General features: G+C 43.1%; 2 protein-coding genes across 5 annotated transcripts in view; both read left to right on the top strand.

Moving 5' to 3' along the window:
• The window catches only part of ANKRD66 (ankyrin repeat domain 66), a 24,233-nt gene extending 18,273 nt beyond the window's left edge, over window positions 1–5,960 (top strand). For all 3 annotated transcript variants that reach the window (XM_073586567.1, XM_073586570.1, XM_073586569.1), the window contains one exon: window positions 879–5,960. In XM_073586567.1, coding sequence (XP_073442668.1) covers window positions 879–1,122 — 244 coding nt within the window. In that variant the 3' untranslated portion in view covers window positions 1,123–5,960. The remainder of the gene's footprint in view (window positions 1–878) is intronic.
• An 11,767-nt stretch (window positions 5,961–17,727) lies between these two features.
• The window catches only part of MEP1A (meprin A subunit alpha), a 71,639-nt gene continuing 64,766 nt past the window's right edge, over window positions 17,728–24,600 (top strand). The window contains exons 1-4 of one of the 2 annotated variants that reach the window (XM_073586575.1): window positions 17,728–17,858; window positions 18,088–18,112; window positions 19,512–19,562; window positions 21,553–21,587. In XM_073586575.1, coding sequence (XP_073442676.1) covers window positions 17,790–17,858; window positions 18,088–18,112; window positions 19,512–19,562; window positions 21,553–21,587 — 180 coding nt within the window. In that variant the 5' untranslated portion in view covers window positions 17,728–17,789. The remainder of the gene's footprint in view (window positions 17,859–18,087; window positions 18,113–19,511; window positions 19,563–21,552; window positions 21,588–24,600) is intronic. The other variant, XM_073586574.1, reaches the window with a different exon arrangement.

A 24,600-nucleotide genomic window follows, 5' to 3' on the forward strand; every position in this document is an offset into this window, starting at 1 on the left:
ATAGTAGCTGAAGAGCCCGGCGCTGCCCGGGCATAGTAACTAACTGTGGTTGGTTATAGCATATTATAATTATCCTCCATGCCATAGTCCCATGCCCATATACCCATCATACATATCATCCATCCCATAGTCCAGTGCCCATATACCTATCACACATCCTCCATCCCATAGTCAACCATTATGACATCATAATGAGCGGCAGGGCTTGCAACCTATGATGACATCAGCGTCGCCATGGCATCCATTATGACATCATAATAAGGGGCGGGGCTTGATACGCACACACTTTTTCCCCATTATGTAGACAGGGGCAAAATTGTTTGGTAAATTGGAACGCGCGGGGTTAAAATTTCGCCTCACAACATAGCTTAGGACGCTCTCGGGGTCCAGACGTGTGACTGTGCCAAATTTTGTGGCTGTAGCTGCGACAGTGCGGATGCCAATCCCGGACACACACACACACACACACACACACACACACACACACACACACATACATACATACATACATACATACATACATACATACACACTTTGAGCTTTATATAATACATATATATTTTCAATTCCATCCCACTTGGAAGTTTTTTTTAATTTTCAGTACTTTATTTGGTAGAATAAATAAATAAAAGAATAGCTCTTGAAAGGCAAGGAGGAAAAAAAGAAAAGTGACTGTGTATCCAGAGAGTTAATATGTCCTGATATTGTAGGAGTAATGTAGTTTTTGGTGCTATATATGGCTCAACACATCCCCCTGTTGGTGGCATTAGGGTATTGCAATTTTCAAGTTTGTGTTGTACATTGGTGGATAAATCTAAAAAGTCATGCAATATTTTGTCTTTTAGAGGTATTTTAATGAATGTGATTGCATTTCGCAGTGCTGAAGTAGAATGCAGAGATTATCGTCTAGTGGCAGCACTGGGAGATAACCCCTTGGATGAAATGGATGAAGATTGGGAGGCCAAGAAGTCGGAGCTTCTAAAATCTCAGCTCAGGACAAAAAATAAACATTTCACAACGAATCAAGAAAATGTTTTTTTAAGGTCAATGATTGTCCAGCAAGCGACAGCAAGACAATCATTACATTCCTCGTATGTGCGAAGTCAAAGGAAAGCAAACTAATGAAGGCATCCGTTATACTGATACTTGCTATTCCGCTCTTCTCCACCAGGTGGAGAAATCATACAGATATTGTGTACCAGGACTCTATACAGAGATCAGTGCACAAGTATAGTAGAGTCATATACATTTAGGGCCAGATATGATGGCAACCACTGCATACGCTACAGTTATTGTCCTGCCTACACACCACAGTATATGAGGCTCTCTATACACCTTAACATGGACAGAACAGAATTCATCATCTTTCTCCCATCTCACTCAACTCCCCCAACAGACCAATTCATCAAAGTCAATGGCTGCTCTCTCCCCAGTCCTGCAAGCGTTCTGCCTCGGGTTAACCCTTGACTTTGCTCTTTTCTTCAGACCACATGTCCAAGCCCTTTCCACTTCCTGCCGACTACAACTCAAAATTGTCTCCTGGATCCGTACATTCTTCAACCAAGAATCTACAAAAACACTAATCCATGCCCTCATCATCTCTCGCCTCAACTACTGCAACCTCCTGACCTGTGGTCTCCATTCTAACACTCTTGCACCCCTCCAATCTATTCTAAACTCTACTGCCTGACTAATCCACCTGTCCCACCGATATTCACTGGCCTCTCCCCTTTGTCAATCCCTGCACTGGCTCCCCATTACCCAAATACTCCAGCTCTAAACCCTAACCATGACATACAAAGCTGTTAGGAACAGCGGAACGCACTAAATAAGAATTAATAATAAAGTGCGTTCGGCGCTCGGGGTCCACCGTGCAGTAGGTGATACATCCGCTGCTAAGTGGTGGCAGGAGCAATATGGCAGTAATGCGCACAGGGTTAAACTTCACTCAGGTGCGCAGAGAAATCTCAGTTAACTCACAGAGATGCAAAAAAGCACAAACACAAATGACTGAGCCTGTTGTACTCACAGTACTCAGTAAAAACGCACATACGGTATACGGTCACAGGAGTAGCCCAAGACGGCGGCGCTACGTCCGTCTAGACCTACCGTGTGCACGCAACTGCAAACGCAAAGGGGCTGCTACAGCAGCGCGGCGCGGACACTGCCGCCAAACGACAAAGGCTGAGGCGCAAGCGCAATGTCGGACGCTAGCAGCTGTGCAAGTTGAAGCAGAGGAGGGCTGGCGCTGAAACTAACTCAGTCCCTATTCACATGCGTAATATCAAAGGGAAGGGGTTTCAAATGAGTCAGTCACCAGAATCATACATCCGTCCTCATACACACAGCAGCAAGTATGCCTATACTAGCGCATGGCGGAACGGCCATGCGCGCCTTTTATAGCAGCCGGGACCTTCTGCACGCTCCCAGATCTCTGAGATGGACCCATGAGATCTGGAGCGGGACCTGAGCACATGACTCGTCCCATGAGCATTCTCAGTAGGAGGACAGAAGGACTTGGCCTCAGGAGAGATTTGCTGCAAGGCAATCTCCTCTGCAGTGGAAAAATAGGAGGAGAGTGCAGAATGTGAGGATCTGGATCCCTGCTGAGTAAACGCAGGAATCCGACTCCTAACACAAAGCCATCCACAACCTGAGTCCTCCATACATCTGTGACCTCGTCTCCCGGTACTTACCTGCACGCAACCTTCGATCCTCACAAGATCTCCTCCTGTACTCCCCTCTTATCTCCTCTTCACACAGTCGTATACAGGATTTCTCTTGCGCATCCCCCCTACTCTGGAACTCTCTACTATAACATATCAGACTGTCGCCTAACGTAGAAGCCTTGGAAAGGAACCTAAGACCTACCTCTTTTGACAAGCCTACAACCTGCAGTAACCACTGATTAGCCAACTGATTTCTTCTACAATCCTTGTGTAAATTATCATGCGGATATTATGTATTGGCAAGTTATTATTTTTGATCTTTTAGTGCAATTGTCATTTTCCTGTACACCAAGTGTTAACATTATTATTCCATTCCATATACAGTATATATAAGAAAAAAAAAAAGCAGTGGCACTCACTAGGACCAGTAGAAGCGCAGGAAAGCGTGAAACGATTGTTGTCCCGCATATGTGCACACTTACTCCCTCTCTGCAGCCAGTTTTACACATGTTTTTCTAAATAAAGACATTGGATTTTAAAGGACCAGTGAGTGCCACTACTTTTTCTTCTTATATACATCTTCTTGTAATGTGAAATCTCATTTTGTGAGCACCCAGTACCTGCAGGATCGAATGCTTAGTCTAAATTTTGGTTTAGGGACAAGTTCACACACACACACGTTAAATGGTGCAGGCTTTCTCTTTGTTTTTGTTTTCACATTATTATTCCATACCCCAAGTATCAGGGTCATTATCCTGTACCTAAGTGTCAGCGTAATTATTTTGTACCCTATGTGACCCAGCCAGGCACAATTTTTAAACATCGCCAGGCCACTCGCTGCTCATACGTATGTGAGAAGCCTGCATTGCCTACGTGCTTCCATGGTCTGCAGCGTCTCCACACGTTTCCGATCAAGAACATGTAGAACTTCTTTGGGCGGCAATTCCAAAAGAAGCTGCCAGCAGTGGATCTTGATGATTTGCCAAAGTGCACTCAGCACAGCAGAACATTCCTCAGATGACCATTAATAACCTCATTGATAGTCAATGATGTAAGTGCCAAGATTTTTTGCATGTGGGGCTCATACTCAAACTAAAATTTTGTTTCCATTTTCCGTTTTATCATAGCTTCTAATACATTGATTTTTCACTTATATCCCCAGTAGATGACCTGTATACAGTTGTGCTCAAAAGTTTACATACCCCGGCAGAATTTTTGCTTTCTTGGCCTTTTTTTCAGAGAATATGAATGATAACACCAGAACTTTTTCTCCACTCATGGTTAGTGGTTGGGTGAAGCCATTTATTGTCAAACTACTGTGTTTTTTGTTATAATGACAACCCAAAACATCCAAATGACCCTGATCAATAGTTCACATACCCCATTTTTTAATACTGTGTATTGGTCCCCTTAACATCAATGACAACTTTTGTCTTTTGTGGTAGTTGTGGATGAGGTTCTTCATTTTCTTTTTAGCACAACTGTATGATGACCATAGAGAGGAGCACTGATGTCTTCTCTCTCATCAGTGCCCCGTCCTTCGAGGCTGCAATACAACCTGTTGAACTCATGGCTGCGGATCATAGTGCAAACGCCTGTAATAGACCTTAATTATTAACCCTTATGTTTTCACATCGGAATTCCAGCACTCTCCGGTTTCCTCAGGACATAAACAAAAAGTTAGGTGAAGAACTACATTTTATAAATTTGTGAGGGCCCTTTGGATGCCACCATTTGGTAACCTCCATGTCAAGCCAAGTTGTATAGTGTTTCATGTATAGGGGCAAGTGATGGCATACAATGTATGATGGCCTTCTAGATCAATGATAGTCACTACATAAGCGGGAGGGGGAATGTGATGTGAAAAGGAACGCCAGAAAATAAAGCGTTGGCCTCTAGTAAGTAGAGTTCAGGAAAATAAGCAAACATAGGGTAAGAGGGTGGTGTAATTTCAGTACCTGCTATGTGTTTTCAGCAGTTTGCCTGTTACACACCTGTCCAAGGTATCCCAGGCTCTGTCTCCTTCCCCCAGGTCTGTTGCCCTCTGCTGTTCTCCACGTCAAGTCTTGCAAGTTACCTGGAGTGGATCAATGAGATCATCTAAATCTATTTAAAGAGGTTTTCATGCAAAGTACGTTTTAATTAATAGATCTTGGAATAATAATTAATTTCCACAATTGGATGCTATAAAAAATATTCCTGTGCTGAGATTATCTTATAAATGTGCCCCAGTGTAATGGATTTGTCTGACCGTACAAGGACATGGTCTGATCATACCACATCTCCTGTCCAGGAAAGAAGAGAATATAGAGATAGGAAAGCATGGGATCACAACTGATTCTTTTTGTGAAGGAAAACATTTCCCTGCATGTTTTTAAGCAATCAGGGAAAGAATCAGCTGCTATTCCGTGCTGTCCTGTCTGTACGCTCTTTTGTGTCCTCCCCTGACCAGGAGATGTGGTCTGATCAGATGATGTTCCTGCACGGTTATACACAGCTATTACACACCAGGGACACATTTATAAGATTATCTCGGCACAGGAACATTTTTTTTAAACGCATTCAATTTAGGAACGTATTACTATTGTAAGATCTATTGATAAAAATGTTGATTAAAATTTACTTTGTTTGTGGGAAAACCTCTTGAAGGCCCAGTTAGACACCCATCTTTGTCTTGGGATTGAGACTCTAGCCCTACGTTTGGTGTTCTCCACCATTTGTGTCTTTTGTGTTAGTGCTTGCATTTATTTCTGCTGGTTTTCATGTCATCTGTCCTGTTGCTCCTGAGATTCCGGTGTCTACCAAGTCTTTACTGCACATGTGCCTGACCGGCTTTTTGTATAAATAAATGCCCAGGTTCTGTGTGCCCACCCTTACCTTTACCTAAGGTTTAGGCGAGCCACTTCAGCTGGTGAGCCTATCATTTCTAGTGTAAAAAAGCCATTTCTAATACTTTTTTCATGAAAAAGAAGAGCAGGGAAATGTTGCAAAGAATGTCCTTTACTTTGCAGGACTGAGAAATAACAAGTTCCATGCAATACCACATTTGTCCTGTGGCGATGCTGTAGAGAAATTGACCACTTGCAGCTGGATTCCAGCACCGATCACAAATGATTACAGAGATTTTGGTAGTAGGACATCTTGTGATCCACCTTTTTGGTCGGAGACCCTTCTAACATATAGAAATAACTCAAAGCAAACAACAAATAAACATACGGACATCGGTGATATATGTGCAGTGAAGTATTTATGATGTGAAAGCTCAGATAATAAATGCCTAATTGTAATTTCTCTGATTATTTAGTTTCTTGAAAATATAATTCTCATTATATTTAAATATTATACAGTAAATAAAAAAAGTGCCCTGTCATAAACCTCCACTGGCCAAAGTTCAGATGACGACCGGAAGAGAGAACAGTGATAACAGACTGAAGTCAGGAGAGAACAAGACTTTGTCCTGGTCACAATCATACTTGGTTTCCTTGCGCTAACAGAAGGAGTCTCTCATTCAAGATCTTCATCAATAAATTGGAATTGTGAGTCTCTCTCCCCCTTGAAGACGTAACCAGTCCATGTAGTACAGAAAAAGCCCATCATTTTCAATGGGTATCATGTAATGCTTTAGTTCCCCTGTGGTGGCGCTATAATGGAATTGAAAATTTGTTAAAAGCTGTCCTACAGATGACAGCTGGTCATTGTGGATCTGAGTAGCAGCTTATTTTTGAGGGAAATAGAGGGGGAAGCCAGCACTGCTTAAGGTTAGAACGGATAAATTGGAGTGCATATGCACATAATGTCTAGCTGTATTCAAAAATGAGATATTTAGCAAAAAAATTGATCAATTCAATTGAGCCACCCCGCCGCGCCAAGGCAATCTCATATGGGGGGTCCTACTCTATATATTTTTAATAAATGCTGTGCTATTACGGCCTCCTAAATACATTTAGAGCATGACCACATCAAGTGCAATCTGTACCTGAACATTGCTGGATCGCTCCCATGAAGCCAGATGAAGCAAGTGCAGATGAAGGCCAACCAGGTCTGAACACAGACATATCAGGAATGGCCTCCACACATTGCCTGACCAGCAAACATAGATGAAGGGCGATGTTGGTCCAGACACAGGTGCACAATTAAATAAAGCTTGGGGCAGGGTGGGGCGTTTCAATTTATGCGTTCTAACCTTAAGCAGTGCTGGCTTCCCCCCCTATTTTCTTATTTTTGAGGGACCCTTCTAATAAAAAAGAAATTGACCAATGTGGTCTAATTCTTTTGCACCTTCAAAAGGCTTTTTCCATGTGGATCAACCCTGCCCATGTGGATATCCAAAAGGCTGAACATCTATTCTACTCTAACGTCAGCTAAAGAGCAGTTTCAGTTTGGGTGGACTCATCATGGTATCTCAAAAACAAAAATCACCGTTTGTCGAATAGAGAAGTACCAAAAATTATTGCTGAATCAAGTACCTAATTTTGTTTGGAAATAAGCCATATAAAACATAAGCTTTAATATTAAATTTTATAAACATTGTGCACATATATGTCAAAATATATAATCATGACTCAGCTCAATTAAATGTCTGTATTGTGGGGGGAAAGGAGAAAAAGAAAATCACCCTAATATTCTACTGTTGTCTCCCTGCCTACCAGTGGAGATTGGCACCCTATCAATTTCAGTAAACCACTGAGAAAGAGATTTATAAGATACAGGCAGATATCAATATTCAATATTGCACTTAGGTGTTGGAATCCTAAGTCAAGAAGGCAAGGTACCTTAATATATGTAACCAAGGGGTTTTGTGTATATTCGCAGCCAGGTTGCATACTCCTATTCCACATATTCCCAAATTCCAAGCAATTATAGCTTTATAGGATTCCTATTCCCCTATTACTGTCATTACATACACAGAAAGCCCAGTATGCATATTATCATTCTCAATGCGTTTCGCCACCATTTGGCTCGTCAGGAGGACATACTGGTAAAGATCCATAAAAATATCAGGACTTATCTAATGTCTTCATAGTACACAGAACAGAGAGACAGCATGGGAATGGCGCACATCCACATGAGTCATGGAATCAATGTCCGCCATGCTCCCATCTCACCTCCGTACCCCTTCAGTTGAGGCATTAACAGAAGGTACTTCCAGGTAATCCTGGCATCCATTTCCTGTGCTGGTGGAGCACAACTACGGTTCACCACGTGCATGCGCCGAGTATCGTTTTGCACATTTTGCGGCTGGAGCGCAGATGCAGTTCCCCATGTGCCTGTGTCATGCTTGCTTCCACACAGGGTAGGTTTTATTATAACCTCCCCCCACATCCAAACCCCCCAATGTTATCTGGCAATCAGCCGATGATTTTATAGCCTCAGGAGGCTTTCCTGCATCAGCGGTTATATCTAAAAACACAGGGGATATATATGTTTGTACCCATCTCATACAACCAATGTATACAAAAATATTTTATGCCCAAAAATTATGAATAATAAGGGGATCCATTTATTACATTGAGTTTACTAAACCTAAAAATCTCAATATCAAGGAAAGAAAAGAAGCTGAATGTGTGAGTCAAGAAAAATAATATTAAATAAATATTACGATATGATGGCCATAATTCATTCAGGCCAAAACCTATCCAGGTCAGAAGGCCCATAAAGCAGGTTTCTCTCAAGCGTCGGCACAACAAGGAAACCAGGCACTAACCCAAAAATGCACTCAGGAGGAGAGTGGAGGATCACAGAAAGCAAATAAATTGTAGCTGCTCATTAAGACCATCCGGAGATACACTTCTCATATGGTTGATCCACTTTGCCTTCATCTGCAAAATCAACTGGTCCCAATCCCCCCCTCCTAGGGGGTGTAACTACTTCCATGACTATAAAGTGAAAGCAATCCAACTTTCCACCATGTACATCTCTAATGTGCCTTGAAATGGGGGATATCATGGTCATTGGTGAGATCTCCCACATGCTCCCCCACACTCTTCCGTAGCTCCCGTTTTGTCTTCCCTATGAAGTCAGTCGGGCAGGTGCATACAACAAGTATTTTACTCCCGCCGTCTTACAATTCGAGAAGTGTCTACATTGGTAGATCCTATCTGTGCTAGTGCTGCAAAAAGTATTTGTTCTCAAAATATATTTACAGAATTTGCATTTACCATATGTCATGATCTGACAGTTTTAAATTGCACTGGGTGAACTTTTTTTACTTTGGAAAGTTCCAAGGTGTCTTGACTGTCCCCGGTGGTGGTGAGTGGTATTGCACTTTAGGGTTTTTTGCACTTAATTATGGATCAGGTGTGACACCCTATAAAGGTGTGCTCAGGGTGTTCACTCACAGCCTGTGATATTGTGAGTTTGTTTTCACTTTGAGTGGGAGAGCCTGGAGGAAGGATGGAGCTGGTGAGGAGTCCTGCGCAGCTTAGCCAGAGGGGACGTGTGTCAGCTATGGTGTCTGGACGAAGGGCTGGCATGGCGTGGTGGGGTCGCAGTGATGGTGTCAGCGGGAAGTGTCTGCATGGGCTGGTGGAGTGGCGACTATGGAGAGTGGCACTCACCATGTTGGACTTGGCCGCTGAGCTGGACTCAAGCATGCTTGACTTCGTGTCAGAAGCTGAACTCATCCATGGGACTCTGGTACTGAGCAGCTGCAACTGGTGGTGGACTCTGCTCCAAGGCTGCACTAAGGTGAAGGATCCTGTTAGGGTGATGGATCCGGGTGGAGGAGAAGACGCACGCAGGTGGTGGGCTCTGTTGCTAGGAGCGCATGCAACAGAGCAAAGCTAAGTGGTGTTTCCCCTGTATTGTCTTTTTCCTCATGTGTGTTATTAGTGCAGTGGTGGGATTAGTCTCCGCACCGACCCATTCCCTAGTGAGGGTTTAGGGTCAGGGTGAGCAAGGGCGTTAAGGTACGCGTGCGGCGACAGGTTCGGAGCCTGTATAGGGAATGTAAGGAGTGCAGGGACACTGGCTCAGGGGAGCTTAGGAGGTCTCCATTTCCCCATTCCCTATCGCAGGGCCCACCATTGTTAGTTTCCCAGGTTCCCCTTTATTATTTAAATTCGCCTTACTGGAGGTGGGGTTTCCAGATTTTATGTATAACGTGTAATACCCAAATTTGCCAGGTGGAGGCAGCGTATCCACCTGCACGTTTTATTATTTAAATGCGCCCCACTGGAGGCGGTGTATCCAGGGTCACGTGTGTCACATGGGTTCGCCTTGCGGAAACATCTGCGTCCTGACACACGTGATCATGACACCATACTTAAAATTGCCTCTTTTTCTGTTTTCCAACCACATTGGTGGACTTGTAATGGGGGAGTAGGCACTATGCACCAGTTGATCACAAATGGATCTCCCTTTATGGTAGGTCACAGATGGAAATTCTGAGATAAGGTTGCCCACACTCAGGTCAGTTTTTAATATATTCCAAAACTTTTGTAAAACCCGTCTCCCTTCTCCTGATTTACTGTCAAAGGTGCCTATAATTCTAACCTGAGATTCATGGTCTTCATGTTTCTTTATCTTCGATAGAGATGTCCTATCCCTTGATCTAGCTCCCTTGAATGCATCATTGAGCACATCTAAGGGATACCCTCTGTCATTAAATCTATCTCTCAGGCCTGATGGTAGAATTTTGAGATTTATGAACAATTCCGTCTTATTCGAAAATACTGGCCCTTAGGTGTCCTTCTTCTCAAGCTGGGGGGTGGTGGCTGTCCTATTGTAGGACGTTATTTGTAGCAGTGGGCTTGCAGAATATTTATGTGGTGATGTGCCCAGTGTCATCCCTACCAATCATAAGATCCAGGAAGCTAATAGACCCATGGTTAATTTCATAAGTTAATTTTTGACCCGAAGAGTTCACATAAGTTCCCCAGCAAATTTGGAGAATGAATCGGGACTGCCGAACCACAGTATCAGAACATCATCCTGGTATCGGTCCCAGACAATAGTATTCTAGAGTTCCACCATGAAGTTCCAACTTCCCTAAAAACAATGGTGTCCTCCCACCTGCCCAATAACAGATTTACATATGTAGGGGCACAGGGGCTCCCCATTGCTGTGACTCTGAGCTGGTGGAAGAATTTACCATTGAAGGAGAAAAAATTATGCTTCAATATAAACTCCATTAGTCCCAATACAAATTGGTTGTGTGTTGAGTATTGCAGCCCCCTGGATCTAAGGTAATGCTCCACTGCTCAAAGCCCTACATCATGAGGGATGTTACTGTAGAGGGCCTCTACATCGATAGGTGCCAGATGTACATTCTCACCCACAGTTATATACTCTAGCTTGAGAAGGAGGTCCGAGGTGTCTCTAACATGTGAGAGCAGAGACACCACATATGGCCTAATTATCCTATCTATACATAGGTCTAAGTTCGGAGTGATGGAGCCAATCCTGGCAACAATAGGATGACCTCTAAGTGGAATCAAACCCTTATGCACTTTGAATAACGCGACATGACCATATTATTAGGAGACACATTACTTACTTTCTGCGTTTTATGGGCACAGTGCAAGACTGTATTTACCCTCTAAAATTGGAAATGCGAGACCAACATCTCCCTTGACAATCAGTCGGCCGGTGACCCAATTCACATTAGACTGTTGGTCAAACTAGCCATTATTGGTGAGTTTGACTAACATTAGTGTAATGTACACTCACTGGCCACTTTATTAGGTACACCTGTCCAACTGTGTGTTAAGACTTAATTTCTAATCAGCCAATCACATGGCGGCAACTCAGTGCATTTAGGCATGTAGACATGGTCAAGACAATCTCCTGCAGTTCAAACCGAGCATCAGTATGGGGAAGAAAGGTGATTTGAGTGCCTTTGAACGTGGCATGATTGTTGGTGCCAGAAGGGCTGGTCTGAGTATTTCAGAAACTGCTGATCTACTGGGATTTTCACGCACAACCATCTCTAGGGTTTACAGAGAATGGTCCGAAAAAGAAAAAAAATCCAGTGAGCGGCAGTTCTGTGGCCGGAAATGCCTTGTTGATGCCAGAGGTCAGAGGAGAATGGGCATACTGGTTCGAGCTGATAGAAAGGCAACAGTGACTCAAATTGCCACCCGTTACAACCAAGGTAGGCAGAAGAGCATCTCTGAACGCACAGTGCGTCGAACTTTGAGGCAGATGGGCTACAGCAGCAGAAGACCACACTGGGTACCACTCCTCTCAGCTAAGAACAGGAAACTGAGGCTACAATTTGCACAAGCTCATCGAAATTGGACAGTAGAAGATTGGAAAAACGTTGCCTGGTCTGATGAGTCTCGATTTCTGCTGCGACATTCGGATGGTAGGGTCAGAATTTGGCGTAAACAACATGAAAGCATGGATCCATCCAGCCTTGTATCAACGGTTCAGGCTGGTGGTGGTGGTGTCATGGTGTGGGGAATTTTTTCTTGGCACTCTTTGGGCCCCTTGGTACCAATTGAGCATCGTTGCAACGCCACAGCCTACCTGAGTATTATTGCTGACCATGTCCATCCCTTTATGACCACAATGTACCCAACATCTGATGGTTACTTTCAGCAGGATAATGCGCCATGTCATAAAGCTCGAATCATCTCAGATTGGTTTCTTGAACATGACAATGAGTTCACTGTACTCAAATGGCCTCCTCAGTCACCAGATCTCAATCCAATAGAGCATCTTTGGGATGTGGTGGAACGGGAGATTCGCATCAGGGATGTGCAGCCGACAAATCTGCGCCAACTGTGTGATGCCATCATGTCAATATGGTCCAAAATCTCTGAGGAATGCTTCCAGCACCTTGTTGAATCTCTGCCACGAAGAATTGAGGCAGTTCTGAAGGAAAAAGGGGGTCCAACCCGTTACTAGCATGGTGTACCTAATAAAGTGGCCAGTGAGTGTATATGATGGCGTTAGGCCATGTTCGCACATTCAGTATTTCACATCAGTATTTGTAAGCTAATACCAGACGTGGGTGATAAATACAGTAGTGGTGACTATTATACTTTTCCTCTGATTGTTCCACTTCTGGTTTTGACTTAGAAATACTGATGTAAATTACTTAATTTGCATAAAATACTGGAAATTCAAGCTGTCCTGCAGGCTCAGGGTGCATCAGTGTCAGCGCAAACTATCCATTGACATTTGAATAAAATTAAACACTATGGCAGGAGACCCAGAAAGATCCCACTGCTGACACTGAGACATTAAAAAGCTAGACTGCAGTTTGCCAAAATATACATGAGTAAGCCAAAATCCAAAATCTTTCTTGGAAAAGGTCTTGTGGACAAATGATACCACGATAGAGCTTTTTGGTAAAGCACATCATTCTACTGTTTACCAAAAACAGAATGACGCATACAAAAAAAACACAGTAATTGCAGACAAATATGGTGGAGGTTCAAAGATGTTTTGGGGTTGATTTGCTGCATCTGGCACTGGGGGCCTTGACAGTTTGCAAGGCGTCATGAAATCTAAATATTAACAAAGGATTTTGGGTTGCAATGTTATTATTATTATTATTATTATTATTATTATTATTATTTATTATTATTATAGCGCCATTTATTCCATGGCGCTGTACATGTAAGGAGGGGTATACATAATAAAAGTACAATAATCTTAAACAATACAATTCATAACTGGTACAGGAGGTGAGAGGACCCTGCCCGCGAGGGCTCACAATCTACAAGGGATGGGTGATAATACAGTAGTCGAGGGTAGAGCTGGTCGTGCAGCGGTTTGGTCAATCGGTGGTTACTACTAATGTAGTGCCCAATGTCAGAAAGCGTCCTATGTCATGTATCTTCCAGCAGGACAACGACCCCAAACATACTTCAAGGAGCGCCAAGAAACGAAACGTGTAATTGCAATAATTTTCTCGGAGAAATAGTTCATTTTCTGGAACAATTTCAAGGGTGCCAACACTTTCAGGCATGACTGTAGGTATGTGGTTCTTTCATTAGCATGAGGCTTTTTAGATTTCTTGTTAAAAGTTCTACTTTAGTGTTCTACCTTTGCTGTAGCTATTACTAATTTGTGGTAGATTGGTTGTCCCAAAGAGTGGATTTTGCAATAATTGAGTTGTGACAACATAAACTAAGTGAAAAAGAAGAACATATACAGTGGGGCAAAAAAGTATTTTCCACCATAATATGCAAATAAAATGAAAAAAAAAACAGACAATGTGATTTTCTGGATTTTTTTTTCTCAGTTTGTCTCCCATAGTTGAGGTCTACCTATGATGTAAATTACAGACGCCTCTCATCTTTTTAAGTGGTGGAACTTGCACTATTGCTGACTGACTAAATACTTTTTTGCCCCACTGTATACGGCCAATCAAAAATACAAAGTACTTCCAAAAACCAAGGAATACCAAATAAATGAGAAGTCACAACAGCCCATGTAAGAAAAAGATCAAACTTTATTAGGATAAAAAGTAGACAATTATAATAATATAAGTTAAAATCGTAAAGGGAGAATAAGAAGCAAAAATCCTTTTACTCCTGGACCATAATATGCAACCAAAGAAATAATGACAGACACATGCATATGAAGAATGGCATTCAAAATGACTAATTAGGGATGAACTCAATAAATCCAAATATAGAAATGTTCAAATAAGTCAGAGGTAGACCAACCTTCTATGGTGGTGAAATCCACCTGATTAAGAAAGAAAGTGCAAGTGCATACATATAGTGGTCCAAGTGGACCTAGATCCACTAACAATGGTATATTGGGCAAAGAAGTAAAAAAGAAATCAAACAAATACAATGAAAATAATAGTAAAAACTGGTCCAAGTGGACTGAGATAAGTTCCCAATGATGTGAACTTGTTCCTGTGTGTCAGCTGCAGGAAAAAGCTAACACGAAATGTGTGTTGGAATTTCAGTCCTCCACTCTCCAGGCCTTTTTACAGGTTATTATTCATCATTTCATTTATCATGTATGCTTATTATGTACTGTATATTGACCATGGGGGTCATGATTTCTCTTATTTGCCTCACACTTTGTTGTGAACTTATCTGAGTTAAGTGAAAAAGAACCCAGAGTGTTCACATTTTAATGAATCTAGAGCATAGTTTCATAGTTTTTAAGGTTGAAGGTAGGCTTAAGTTCATCGATATCAATCTATAGCCTAACATGTTAATCTAGAGGAAGGCAAAACCCCCAAAGGGTTGACACTAATAGCTTCATAATAGAGGAAAAAATCCTTCCTGACTCCACATACGGCAATCAGACGAGTTCCCTGGATCAACGCGCCATTACCTGTAATGTTACAATTATCAAAAAAGGCAATGAATTTTAGTAGTGAATCAACCATTACAACATCACATGACAGCGCGAGAAACACCTGCTGTTTGGGGTGCCAAATCCGAACAGTAACACGGACTTCCTGGTGCAGTCTGTGTTTGAGGTCCATGCCCGAACAGTAGGTGTTAGGGCTGGCGGAACGAACCAAATTAAAAAATAATAGTGGGTGCGTTCGCAGCCCGGAGTCCACCGTGCAGAGGTGGTACACTGCTGCTAGATAATGGCAGAAGCTCAATATGGCGGTATAATGGCGGAACACACACGGGTTAAACGTCACCCGGTGTGCACAGGGCGAACTCTGTTGCTTCACAGATCCGCCGAACCGCTAAACACACATACCGAGCCTGTTCAAGCTCACAGAGCTTGGGGAGATGAACGCTCAGTATATGGTCACAGGACTCGGACCCAAGGACACGGGCCAGCCTCCTTCTAGACCTACTGAGAGTGCGGCGATGCAACCGCGAACGCCGCTAACTGAGGGGAATCTTAATAAGTCATTCACCAGATACATGCATCCGTCATCATCCACACATATAGCAACTAGAGTCTATACTAGCGCATGGCCAAGCGGCCATGCAAGTCTTTTATAGCAGAGACCTTCCGGAACCTTCCAGGTCCCCCTGATGGACCAATCAGAACCGGAGAAGGACCTGAGCAAGTGACTCCCGATCCCCAATGGGGAATCGTTCCATGAGCATGCTCAGTGGAGCGATGGAAGGACTTAATAATAATAATAATAATAATAATAATAATCTTTATTTATATAGCGCCAACATATTCCGCAGCGCTTTACAGTTGAACAGTTTCAAACACAACAGTCATAAGTAACAACGTTAACAATACAATAATTAAAGCGAAATAAGACGACCCTGCTTGTGGAGCTTACAATCTACAATGAGGTGGGGGAGATACAAAGCATAGGTTTGTATTTACAATGATGTATTTACAATGATGGTCCAGCCATCTTCAGGGGGTGGGGGTTAGATGGAGATAGTGAATGGGCTACACACACACAAACATAACATGACTTTGATTACTGAATGTGATAGGCCGCTCTGAACAAATGCGTTTTGAGCGAGCGCCTAAAACTATGCAAATTGTGGATGATCCTAATATCTTGGGGTAGAGCATTCCAGAGGATTGGCGCAGCACGGGAGAAGTCTTGGAGTCGGGAGTGGGAGGTACGGATTAGGGCAGAGGTTAGTCGAAAGTCATTTGCAGAGCGCAGCGGTCGGTTAGGCCGATAGACAGAAATGAGGGAGGAGATGTAAGGGAGTGCCGCACTGTGGAGAGCTTTGTGGTTGAGAACAAGTACTTTGAATTGTACCCTGTAATGAATTGGCAGCCAGTGTAACGACTGGCGAAGAGCGGACGCGTCTGAGTAACGATTAGCCAGATGGACAACCCTGGCTGCTGCATTAAGGATAGACTGGAGAGGGGAGAGTCGAGTGAGAGGGAGGCCAATTAATAGAGCATTACAGTAGTCCAGGCGGGAGTGGATCAGGGCGACAGTGAGAGTTTTTGTTGCTTCCTTGGTGAGAAAAGGGCGGATTCTAGAGATGTTCTTTAGGTGTAAGCGGCATGAGCGGGCAAGAGATTGTATATGGGAGGTGAAGGAGAGATCGGAGTCGAACATAACACCCAGACAGCGTGCCTGCTGTCGGGGTGTTATTATGGTGCCACCCACAGAGAGGGAAATGTCAGATTTAGGGAGGTTAGTAGATGGTGGGAGCAGAAGAAGTTCAGTTTTGGAGAGGTTGAGTTTCAGATAGAGAGCAGACATGATGTTGGAGACTGCAGACAGACAGTCAGTGGCGTTCTGTAGTACAGCGGAGGTAAGGTCAGGGGATGATGTGTACAGTTGTGTGTCATCAGCATAAAGATGGTACTGAAAGCCAAATCTGCTGATGGTCTGTCCAATTGGGGCCGTATAGAGAGAGAAGAGAAGGGGGCCAAGGACTGAGCCCTGAGGTACCCCAACAGTGAGAGGAAGAGGAGATGAAGTGGAGCCAGAAAACAGAACACTGAAGGAGCGGTCGGAAAGATAGGAGGAGAACCAGGAAAGAGCAGTGTCCTTAATGCCTAGTGACTGGAGCCTAGAGAGTAGGAGAGGATGGTCAACAGTGTCGAAAGCTGCAGAAAGGTCGAGAAGAATGAGCAGAGAGCAGACTTAGATTCTGGAGTCTTTTGCTGCTGGCCAGGTTGTATTGTCATACCTGAACCAGAGGTGGCAGCAGCAACTGATCCCACACTGCTGGTCTGGGCAGAGTGCCGGGACCGATGATTCTGCTGAGCAGGCTCCACTGCGGCCAAAGGAGAATGAGAGACCGCTGAGTGCAAGGCTCTGGATTCCTGCTGAGCAGTGGCAGGAACCCAATGCCTAACATTAGGTATTCGGTACGAACACCAAAGCAAGAGAAACAGGATAGTTTCTGAGCATGGGAGACATCATTAAGAAAGTGCAATTTTTCTACAAGCCTAAAATTCTAAAAAAAAGTCCCACTGGTAGAATATCTACACCGCTGCTTTAAGACATAACGATAACGTGAGGGTTAATAAGGTAAATGGATACCCATGGAAAGCATAAAAGTTAATAATGCGCTCATTCCTGAGGATCTCTGAGCGTTAGTGATTAGTTTATGGCCAATTTCAAGATAAAGGTAAACTCATGATAAACTACTTATGTTACTTGTAGCTGTGATTAATATCTGTGATAATAATTATACTAGTTAACATGAACTTGGAAAATTGTGCAAAGTTCAAACATCACATATAAGTCGTGTGGAGGGGACGTTGTCAGCGAGCATTCTTCTCGTAGCCACCATGGTGTCTCAGGCACCTCTGGGGCTCCTCTGCCTCGTAGCCATCATTGCCCGCTCTAATGCCTACACAGTAAGTACTCCTGACTCATGGGGCTCATCAATGCCAGAAAAACTACAAGCCTCAGCTTTTTCCTTAATTTGGAATCTATAAGGGCCTGCTGGAACTTGAGTTTCCACCATACGTTGATGTCTATATTACATGAAAGAGGGTTTTCGGAAATAAGATGCCGAGATTCGTGGTTACACATGGAGTTCCCTTTACTGTAATCACATTCTGTTTCTGATTTTTTATTTTACAGATTCACCATCCGCCACAAGAAACTGGTAAGAGGAAACCTAAAAAATATTTCTATTGTTCTGATGCACTCACGTAAAATTCTTCTTTATATGATTTACCCCAAAACTAGTGATCTGTCCGTATTTAACCCCAATTTTAATTTTTATACTTTAGTCTTTTTGTTCCCTTCTTAGAAGAGTCATAACATGTTTAATCCCTCAATTGGCATAACCGTACGAGAACTTGTTTTTTATGGGCCAAGCTGTAATTTTGAGTGAGGCCACGTTCACAAGTTCAGTATTTGGTCAGTATTTGACATCAGTATTTATAAGCCCAAATCAGGAGTGGGTGAAAAATACAGAAGTGGTGATGCGTTTCTAGTCTACATTTCTCTGATTGTTCCGCTCCTGGTTTTGGCTTACAAATACTGATGTAAAATACTGACCAAATACTAAACGTGTGAACGAGGTCTTGATTTGACAATACAATGTACTGGAAAATAGGAGAAAAAAATTATAATGGGGCAAAAATCAACACAATTTTTACGGTTTCCATTGCGCAAAATGATTCCCCCAGGTCTGTATGACTACGGCAATACCAAATATGTATATGGTAGGTTAATTTTTATTTAAGTAGTGAATTAAAAGAAATCAGAAATGTTGAAAAAAATGTATTTATGGCGCCATTTTCTGAAACTTGTTTTGATGGAGCTGAAGATTTTAGCGTTATAATTCTGAGTTAAATACATTTTGATCGCCTTTGTTGTAGTTTTTTAGGGATTAGCCTAGATCTAATTTCCGGCGCTTTCAATCTTTTTTTCTTTTTATTGTTTAGGAGTATTAATTTCATATTTTGATAGATCGGACTTTTATGGAAGCAGTGACCCCAAATATTATATTTTTAATTTATTTTTTTATTTATTTTAAATGGCTTCAAAGTGGGCGTGGTTGAAAATTATATATTTAATTTTTTATATCTTTTTTAAAACTTGTTTTTTATTTAATTTTTTAACTTTATTATTTTGGTTTCCTTAGGGAATGTAAATCTGCAATCTATTAAACACTTATAGACAAAATTACATTATCCTGTGAAGCCCAGCCACAGAGATGACAGCCATGCAGATCTTCAATATCTCCCCCCCGGCTACCCTGACAATTCATAGTCTCCGCACAGTTGGGTTGTATAGGGGTGATGGGACTCGGTGGCCCCCGTGCATCAACAACAGCATATAAATGAATTTAAAAATGATAATAACCTGCCTAATGGGTACTGAAATCAATACATCCGTAGATGCTATAGGGGGCGCAATGCTTGCAAAAGTGATTAGAGAACAGTGGCCCTATCCGTACACATCTGTGAAGTTACAAAACTATATGTGCAAAATTCGAATGAAATATTGATAAATTTCCATTTATAAATGATGTAACTTTCTATTATCAATAACAGGAGACCACGGTGAGGCCGGAGGGTTCATAGATATCCCTGAGATCAACAAGGGTACGTCATATGTAATGGGGTACATGTCTTATTATTGTCCTAAAAGTACGCTGCCTAAGGCCGGTTTCAACATGTTGCATTTCTTTGCGTTCGGCGGGCACGTCAAAACGACGCATCCGCATGCATCCACATACATCTGCATGTCCTGTGTACCCAATGTTAAAGATAGGTACGCAGGACGCATGGAGAAGTAGGCAGAGCTAAACGGAAGTGCGGAAGTAGGCGGAGCTTAACGGAGGAAGTACGCAGCCCTCCGCAGCTCAGCCGAATGCTAATGTGAACCTATCCTAAGACGGACAGGTAGAACGTGCGCCAAGTTAATCACATTGGTGCACACTGTATGAAAAATGTGCCGCATCTTACTAGACATGATAGACAATCTTCTATTCTTATTCTTTCTATCTATCTATTATCTATCTATCGTTCTATCTATTATCTATCTTTCTATCTATCTATCTATCTATCTATGTAAAAGTCACAAGAATTAAGAGCAGCACATAGGAAAGCAATATAGGGTGCAAGGCCCCTCAGGCATATACCAAAACTTGTGTAGAAAAATCACAAAAATAGAGGCAGCACACCATGTGCTGCCTCCATTTTTGTGATCTATCTATCTATCTATCTATCTATCTATCCCTCCCATGTCTATCTATTTATCTATCTATCTATCTATAGTCATTTTAAAATTGTAAACATTACCAAATGGAAAATGAGCTGATGTAAAAGATTGGACACCCTGCATGGTTAGTACCTAGTAACACCCCCTCTTGAAAGTATAACAGCTTGTAAATATTTTTTGTAGCCAGAAAAGAGTCTTTTAATTCTTGTTTGAGGGATTTTCAGCCATTCTTCCCTTGGAAAATTCTTCCAGTTCTGTGAGATTCCTGGGGCGTCTTGCATCCTCTTCTATTTTGAGGTCTAGCCCCAGATTTTCAAGAATGTTGAGATCAGGGGACTGTGAGGGCCAATGTAAACCTTCAGCTTGCACCTTTTGAGGTAGTCTACTGTGTATTTTGACATGTGTTTAAGGATCATTATCCATTTGTAGAAGCCATCCTCTTTTCAATTTGAGGTTTTTTACAGATGATGTTATCTTTTCATCAAGAATTTGTTGAAATTTCATTGAATCCATTCTTCCCTCTACCCATCAAATGTTTCTTGTGCCACTTGGTTTGAAACAATCCCAAAGCACGATTGATCTTCCCCATGTTTAATGGTTGGCGAGATGTTCTTTTTCTGAAATTTTGTGCCTTTTTTTTCTCCACACATAAATCTTTCTGAAGGTCTTTTGCAGTCAAGCGAAGGGTTCTGATTTGCCTCTCTAGCAATCCTACAAGAAGCTCTCATTGAAAATGTGCTTGGTCTTCCAGATCTTATTTTGACCTCCACTGTTACTGTTAACTGCCATTCCTTGATTACATTTTGTACTGAGGAAAGGGCAACTTGATAACACTTTGCCATCTTTTTATAACCTTCTTCTGCTTTGTGGGCCTCCAGCATTTTCATTTTCAGAGTGCTACGCAGCTGCTTAGAACAACCCATGGCTGCTGCGTTTTGGCACAAGGTTAGAGGAGGCCAAGTTTCTATCAAGCTGGGAAATTTGCATCACCTGGCCTTTTCTAATGATGATAGTGAACAAGCCATAACCTTAACAGGCTAATTAAGGTGTGAAATCTTGGTCAAATTTATCTGAGAATACAAATCTCCATGGATGCCCAAACTTTTGCATCGACCCATTTTCCTTTTTGTAATTTTTAAAATGTAAAAAATTACAAATATATATATTTATTTGTAATCTATCTATCTATCTATTAGTAAACCAAAATGTGTGAGATCATGAATAATACTTCACACTTCACACACACACACACACACACACACACACACACACACACACACACACACACACACACACACACACACACCTCTGATATACTGTGCTTTTCCATTATTATCTATGTTTTCTAACTATATCTTTTATCATTTATAGACAAGGACCTGTTCCAAGGAGACATCAAGCTTTCGGTGAGAACTGCAATTTTTTGTTAATGGGCAATGTGATTGGGATGGCAGTCTGTATTTTTCGGATTATAAAACGCATCTGACCATAAGACGCACCCCAAATTTTGGGGTGGAAAATAGCAAAAAAACAATTTTTATAAGATGGGGGTTTGTGTTATTGTCCGAATTTAAGGATTGAGAGTCGGTGGTGGTAGAGCGGGTTCACAGGAGATATGGTCCCTTCCTCAGGAACTCGGCGGTGGCAGAAGTGGGGCAATGCTGCAGTTCAGGGGTATCCCTGCAGTGCAATGCTGCGGGTCCAGTGTCGGCAGTGAGGCAGAGGAGTATGCGTTGCATGGAGCAGGGTCTCTTCCTCAGGATGCTGGTTGCAGAAATGTGTTGATGCTGCAGCCCGGTGTCCATGGTGAGCAGAGCCGAGTGCATTATTGTTTTCTCGGCCGCCATTTTCCTGAAGCTGAGGGCCGCTGAGATCTCAATCTGTGCATGCGTGGCCTCCGGTGGCCATTTTCCTGAAGCCCACAGCCTCAAGAAAATGGAGTGCGGGAAGCCCAGCCAAGATCTCAATCCGCGTACGCGCCGTCTCCGGTGGCCCATAGCTTCAGCATGATGGCCACAGGGAAACCAATGATCCCGACACTGAGCTTCAGCATTGCCGCTGCCAGTTCCCTGAGGAAGGGACGCTGCTACACCACTGCCACAACCCCCTGGTAAGCCTGAGTTCCAACTATAAGATGCACCCCCTTTTTTCCTCCCAAATTTTTTTTGGGAAAAAGTGCATCTTATAGTCCAAAAAATATGATAAGTAGAGTTTATAAAGGCCATACTTACTCCTCCTACCTACATGTACCTGTGCGCTGGTTTCTCCTTGTCATATAGCCATGATCAACTTAAAGCTCAACTGATCTGTCAGCAGATGAAAAGTGGGCAGCTTCTGCTTTTATTTATTCCCGTTACTCCCTGGGTGTTCTTTTTTTTTTTTAAATTCACCATAAGGTTCAAGAGATTTTTAGTGGTATTTTTTACTGTCTTCCCAAGGAGGCTGTCTGACAGAATCTACATAACTAGTCATATGCTACATACTTGCAATTCAAATCTATGTATGAGATATCCAAGATGATTGACTATAAAATGATGGTAGTCTTACTGTCATGATCCCAGTGCAGGTTTTTGAGCTGCACACCGGAGGTTAATGTCTGGAGCTCGGTGCAGGTTTTGACCTGCACACTTGGGGTTAATGATTGTGGCCTCTTTCTGGTTCTGGGAGAGCTTCATAAACCCCTGGGTAGCTTCAATCCCTGCCAGTTATACTTTTGCCTTTGGCCTAGTGTGCTGACCCCCGTGTGCCTGTTTGTTGCTATAGCTTGTTTATATGGTTCTGACCCGGCTGTTTCCCATTGTGAGTTTGCCTGTTGATTTTGTACTGCGTTATTATCTGTGTATGACTCATTGCCTGTGTCCTGACTACTCTCTGCTCGCCCCCTTTGGTACCTTGCAGCTATCTCTGTGTGTGACTCATTGGCTACGTCCTGACTATTCTCCCTGTCTATTCCCCTGGGTAACTTTGTCTCGCAGTTACTCTGCTAGGAATTGTCTTGCAGCTCCTAGCTCTGTGGAGTTTAGGCCACGCCTCTAGCAGTCACGTGCTTCAGGTCCTGCGGGTGTGAAGTACACATCTACTCGGTTGCTGCCCGCTCCACAGGTATCTTTGAGCACTGTTCGCTTTACTCAGGGCATGCGCACTGACTCAGTGAGCAAGTTCAGTGCGGTGTCTCTGACATTATAACTGGCCTACAATTTTTTTTTTTCTCTCCTCACTGCTGCAGCATGGACCCAATGTGTGCTTTATCTGAGCAGGTGATAAGCTTGACTCAGTCACTGCAGAAGTTTAGTTTGGAACACCAAGCTCTGGCCCAGTCCCAACGGCGAGTTGAGGACTCAGTTCAGGGGGTGCTTTCAGAAGGCTTCCAGCAGGTGGGGAATAGAGATGTAATTTTAGTCCCACCTGAAACCCCGGTTAAATTGCCAGATATATTCTCTGGTAACAAGGATGATTTCAGGGCATTTAAGGAGGGCTGTAAGCTTTTTTTTTTTCTTTGAGACCCCGCTCCTCTGGGGATGAGAAACAGAGGGTGGGGGTGGTGATGTCCCTGCTTAGGGGGTCCCCACAAGCCTGGGCATTCTCGCTTTCCTCTTCTGCCCCTGAGAGAATGTCTGTGGATGCATTTTTTGAAGCCTTAGGGCTTATTTATGATGAGCCTGATAGAGTGCGGTTGGCTGAGGACAAAGTGATGAGTGTCTGTCAGGGGGAGCACTCGGCCGAATGGTTCTGTACTGAATTCAGACGTTGGGCAGCGGAGATTTCCTGGAGTGACGCCGCCCTGCAGGGGCTGTTCCACAGAGGCCTGTGTGAACGTCTGAAGGATGCTTTGGCACTTCATCCTCCGCCTGACTCCCTGGAGGATGCCATGGTCCAAGTGGTTCGCATGGATCGCAGGCTGCGGGCTAGAGGCATTATGCAACGGGAAACGCCCTTATTCTTCAGTGGAGATGAGACCCAGACTCTTCCTATGGCTATGGAGGTGAGCGCTGTCACCTGTGAGGGAAAGGAAAGAAGATGCCGCCGGGAAAAGCAGTTGTGCTTCTATTGTGGGAAATCTGGACATTGGAAGAAGGACTGCCCCTCCTGTCCGTCATCCTCCAAGATGGCGGGAAACGACTAGGTCTGGGTAGTAATCGAGGAGGCTACCCAGACCTTCAGGTACAATTTTCCTCATGTGCAAAAATGGTGCTGCAGGTGGAACTGGAACTTGGTTATGCTCCTGTTCAGACTACTGCTTTTATTGGCTGCGGTTCGGCTGTGAACCTGATTGATACCAAGGTTATGACTCTTTATAAGATAGGGACAGTCAGGCTTCACGATCCTGTTAAACTTGTGGCAATTGACTCACCTCCTCTTTCCCAAGATGGTATCTGTTGCAGGTCTGAACTTTTTTCTCTAAAAGTGGGTTCCACTCAT

The sequence above is a fragment of the Dendrobates tinctorius genome, unplaced genomic scaffold, assembly GCF_039654945.1.
Source record: "Dendrobates tinctorius isolate UK_male_01 unplaced genomic scaffold, ASM3965494v1 ptg000093l, whole genome shotgun sequence".
NCBI lineage: Eukaryota > Metazoa > Chordata > Amphibia > Anura > Dendrobatidae > Dendrobates > Dendrobates tinctorius.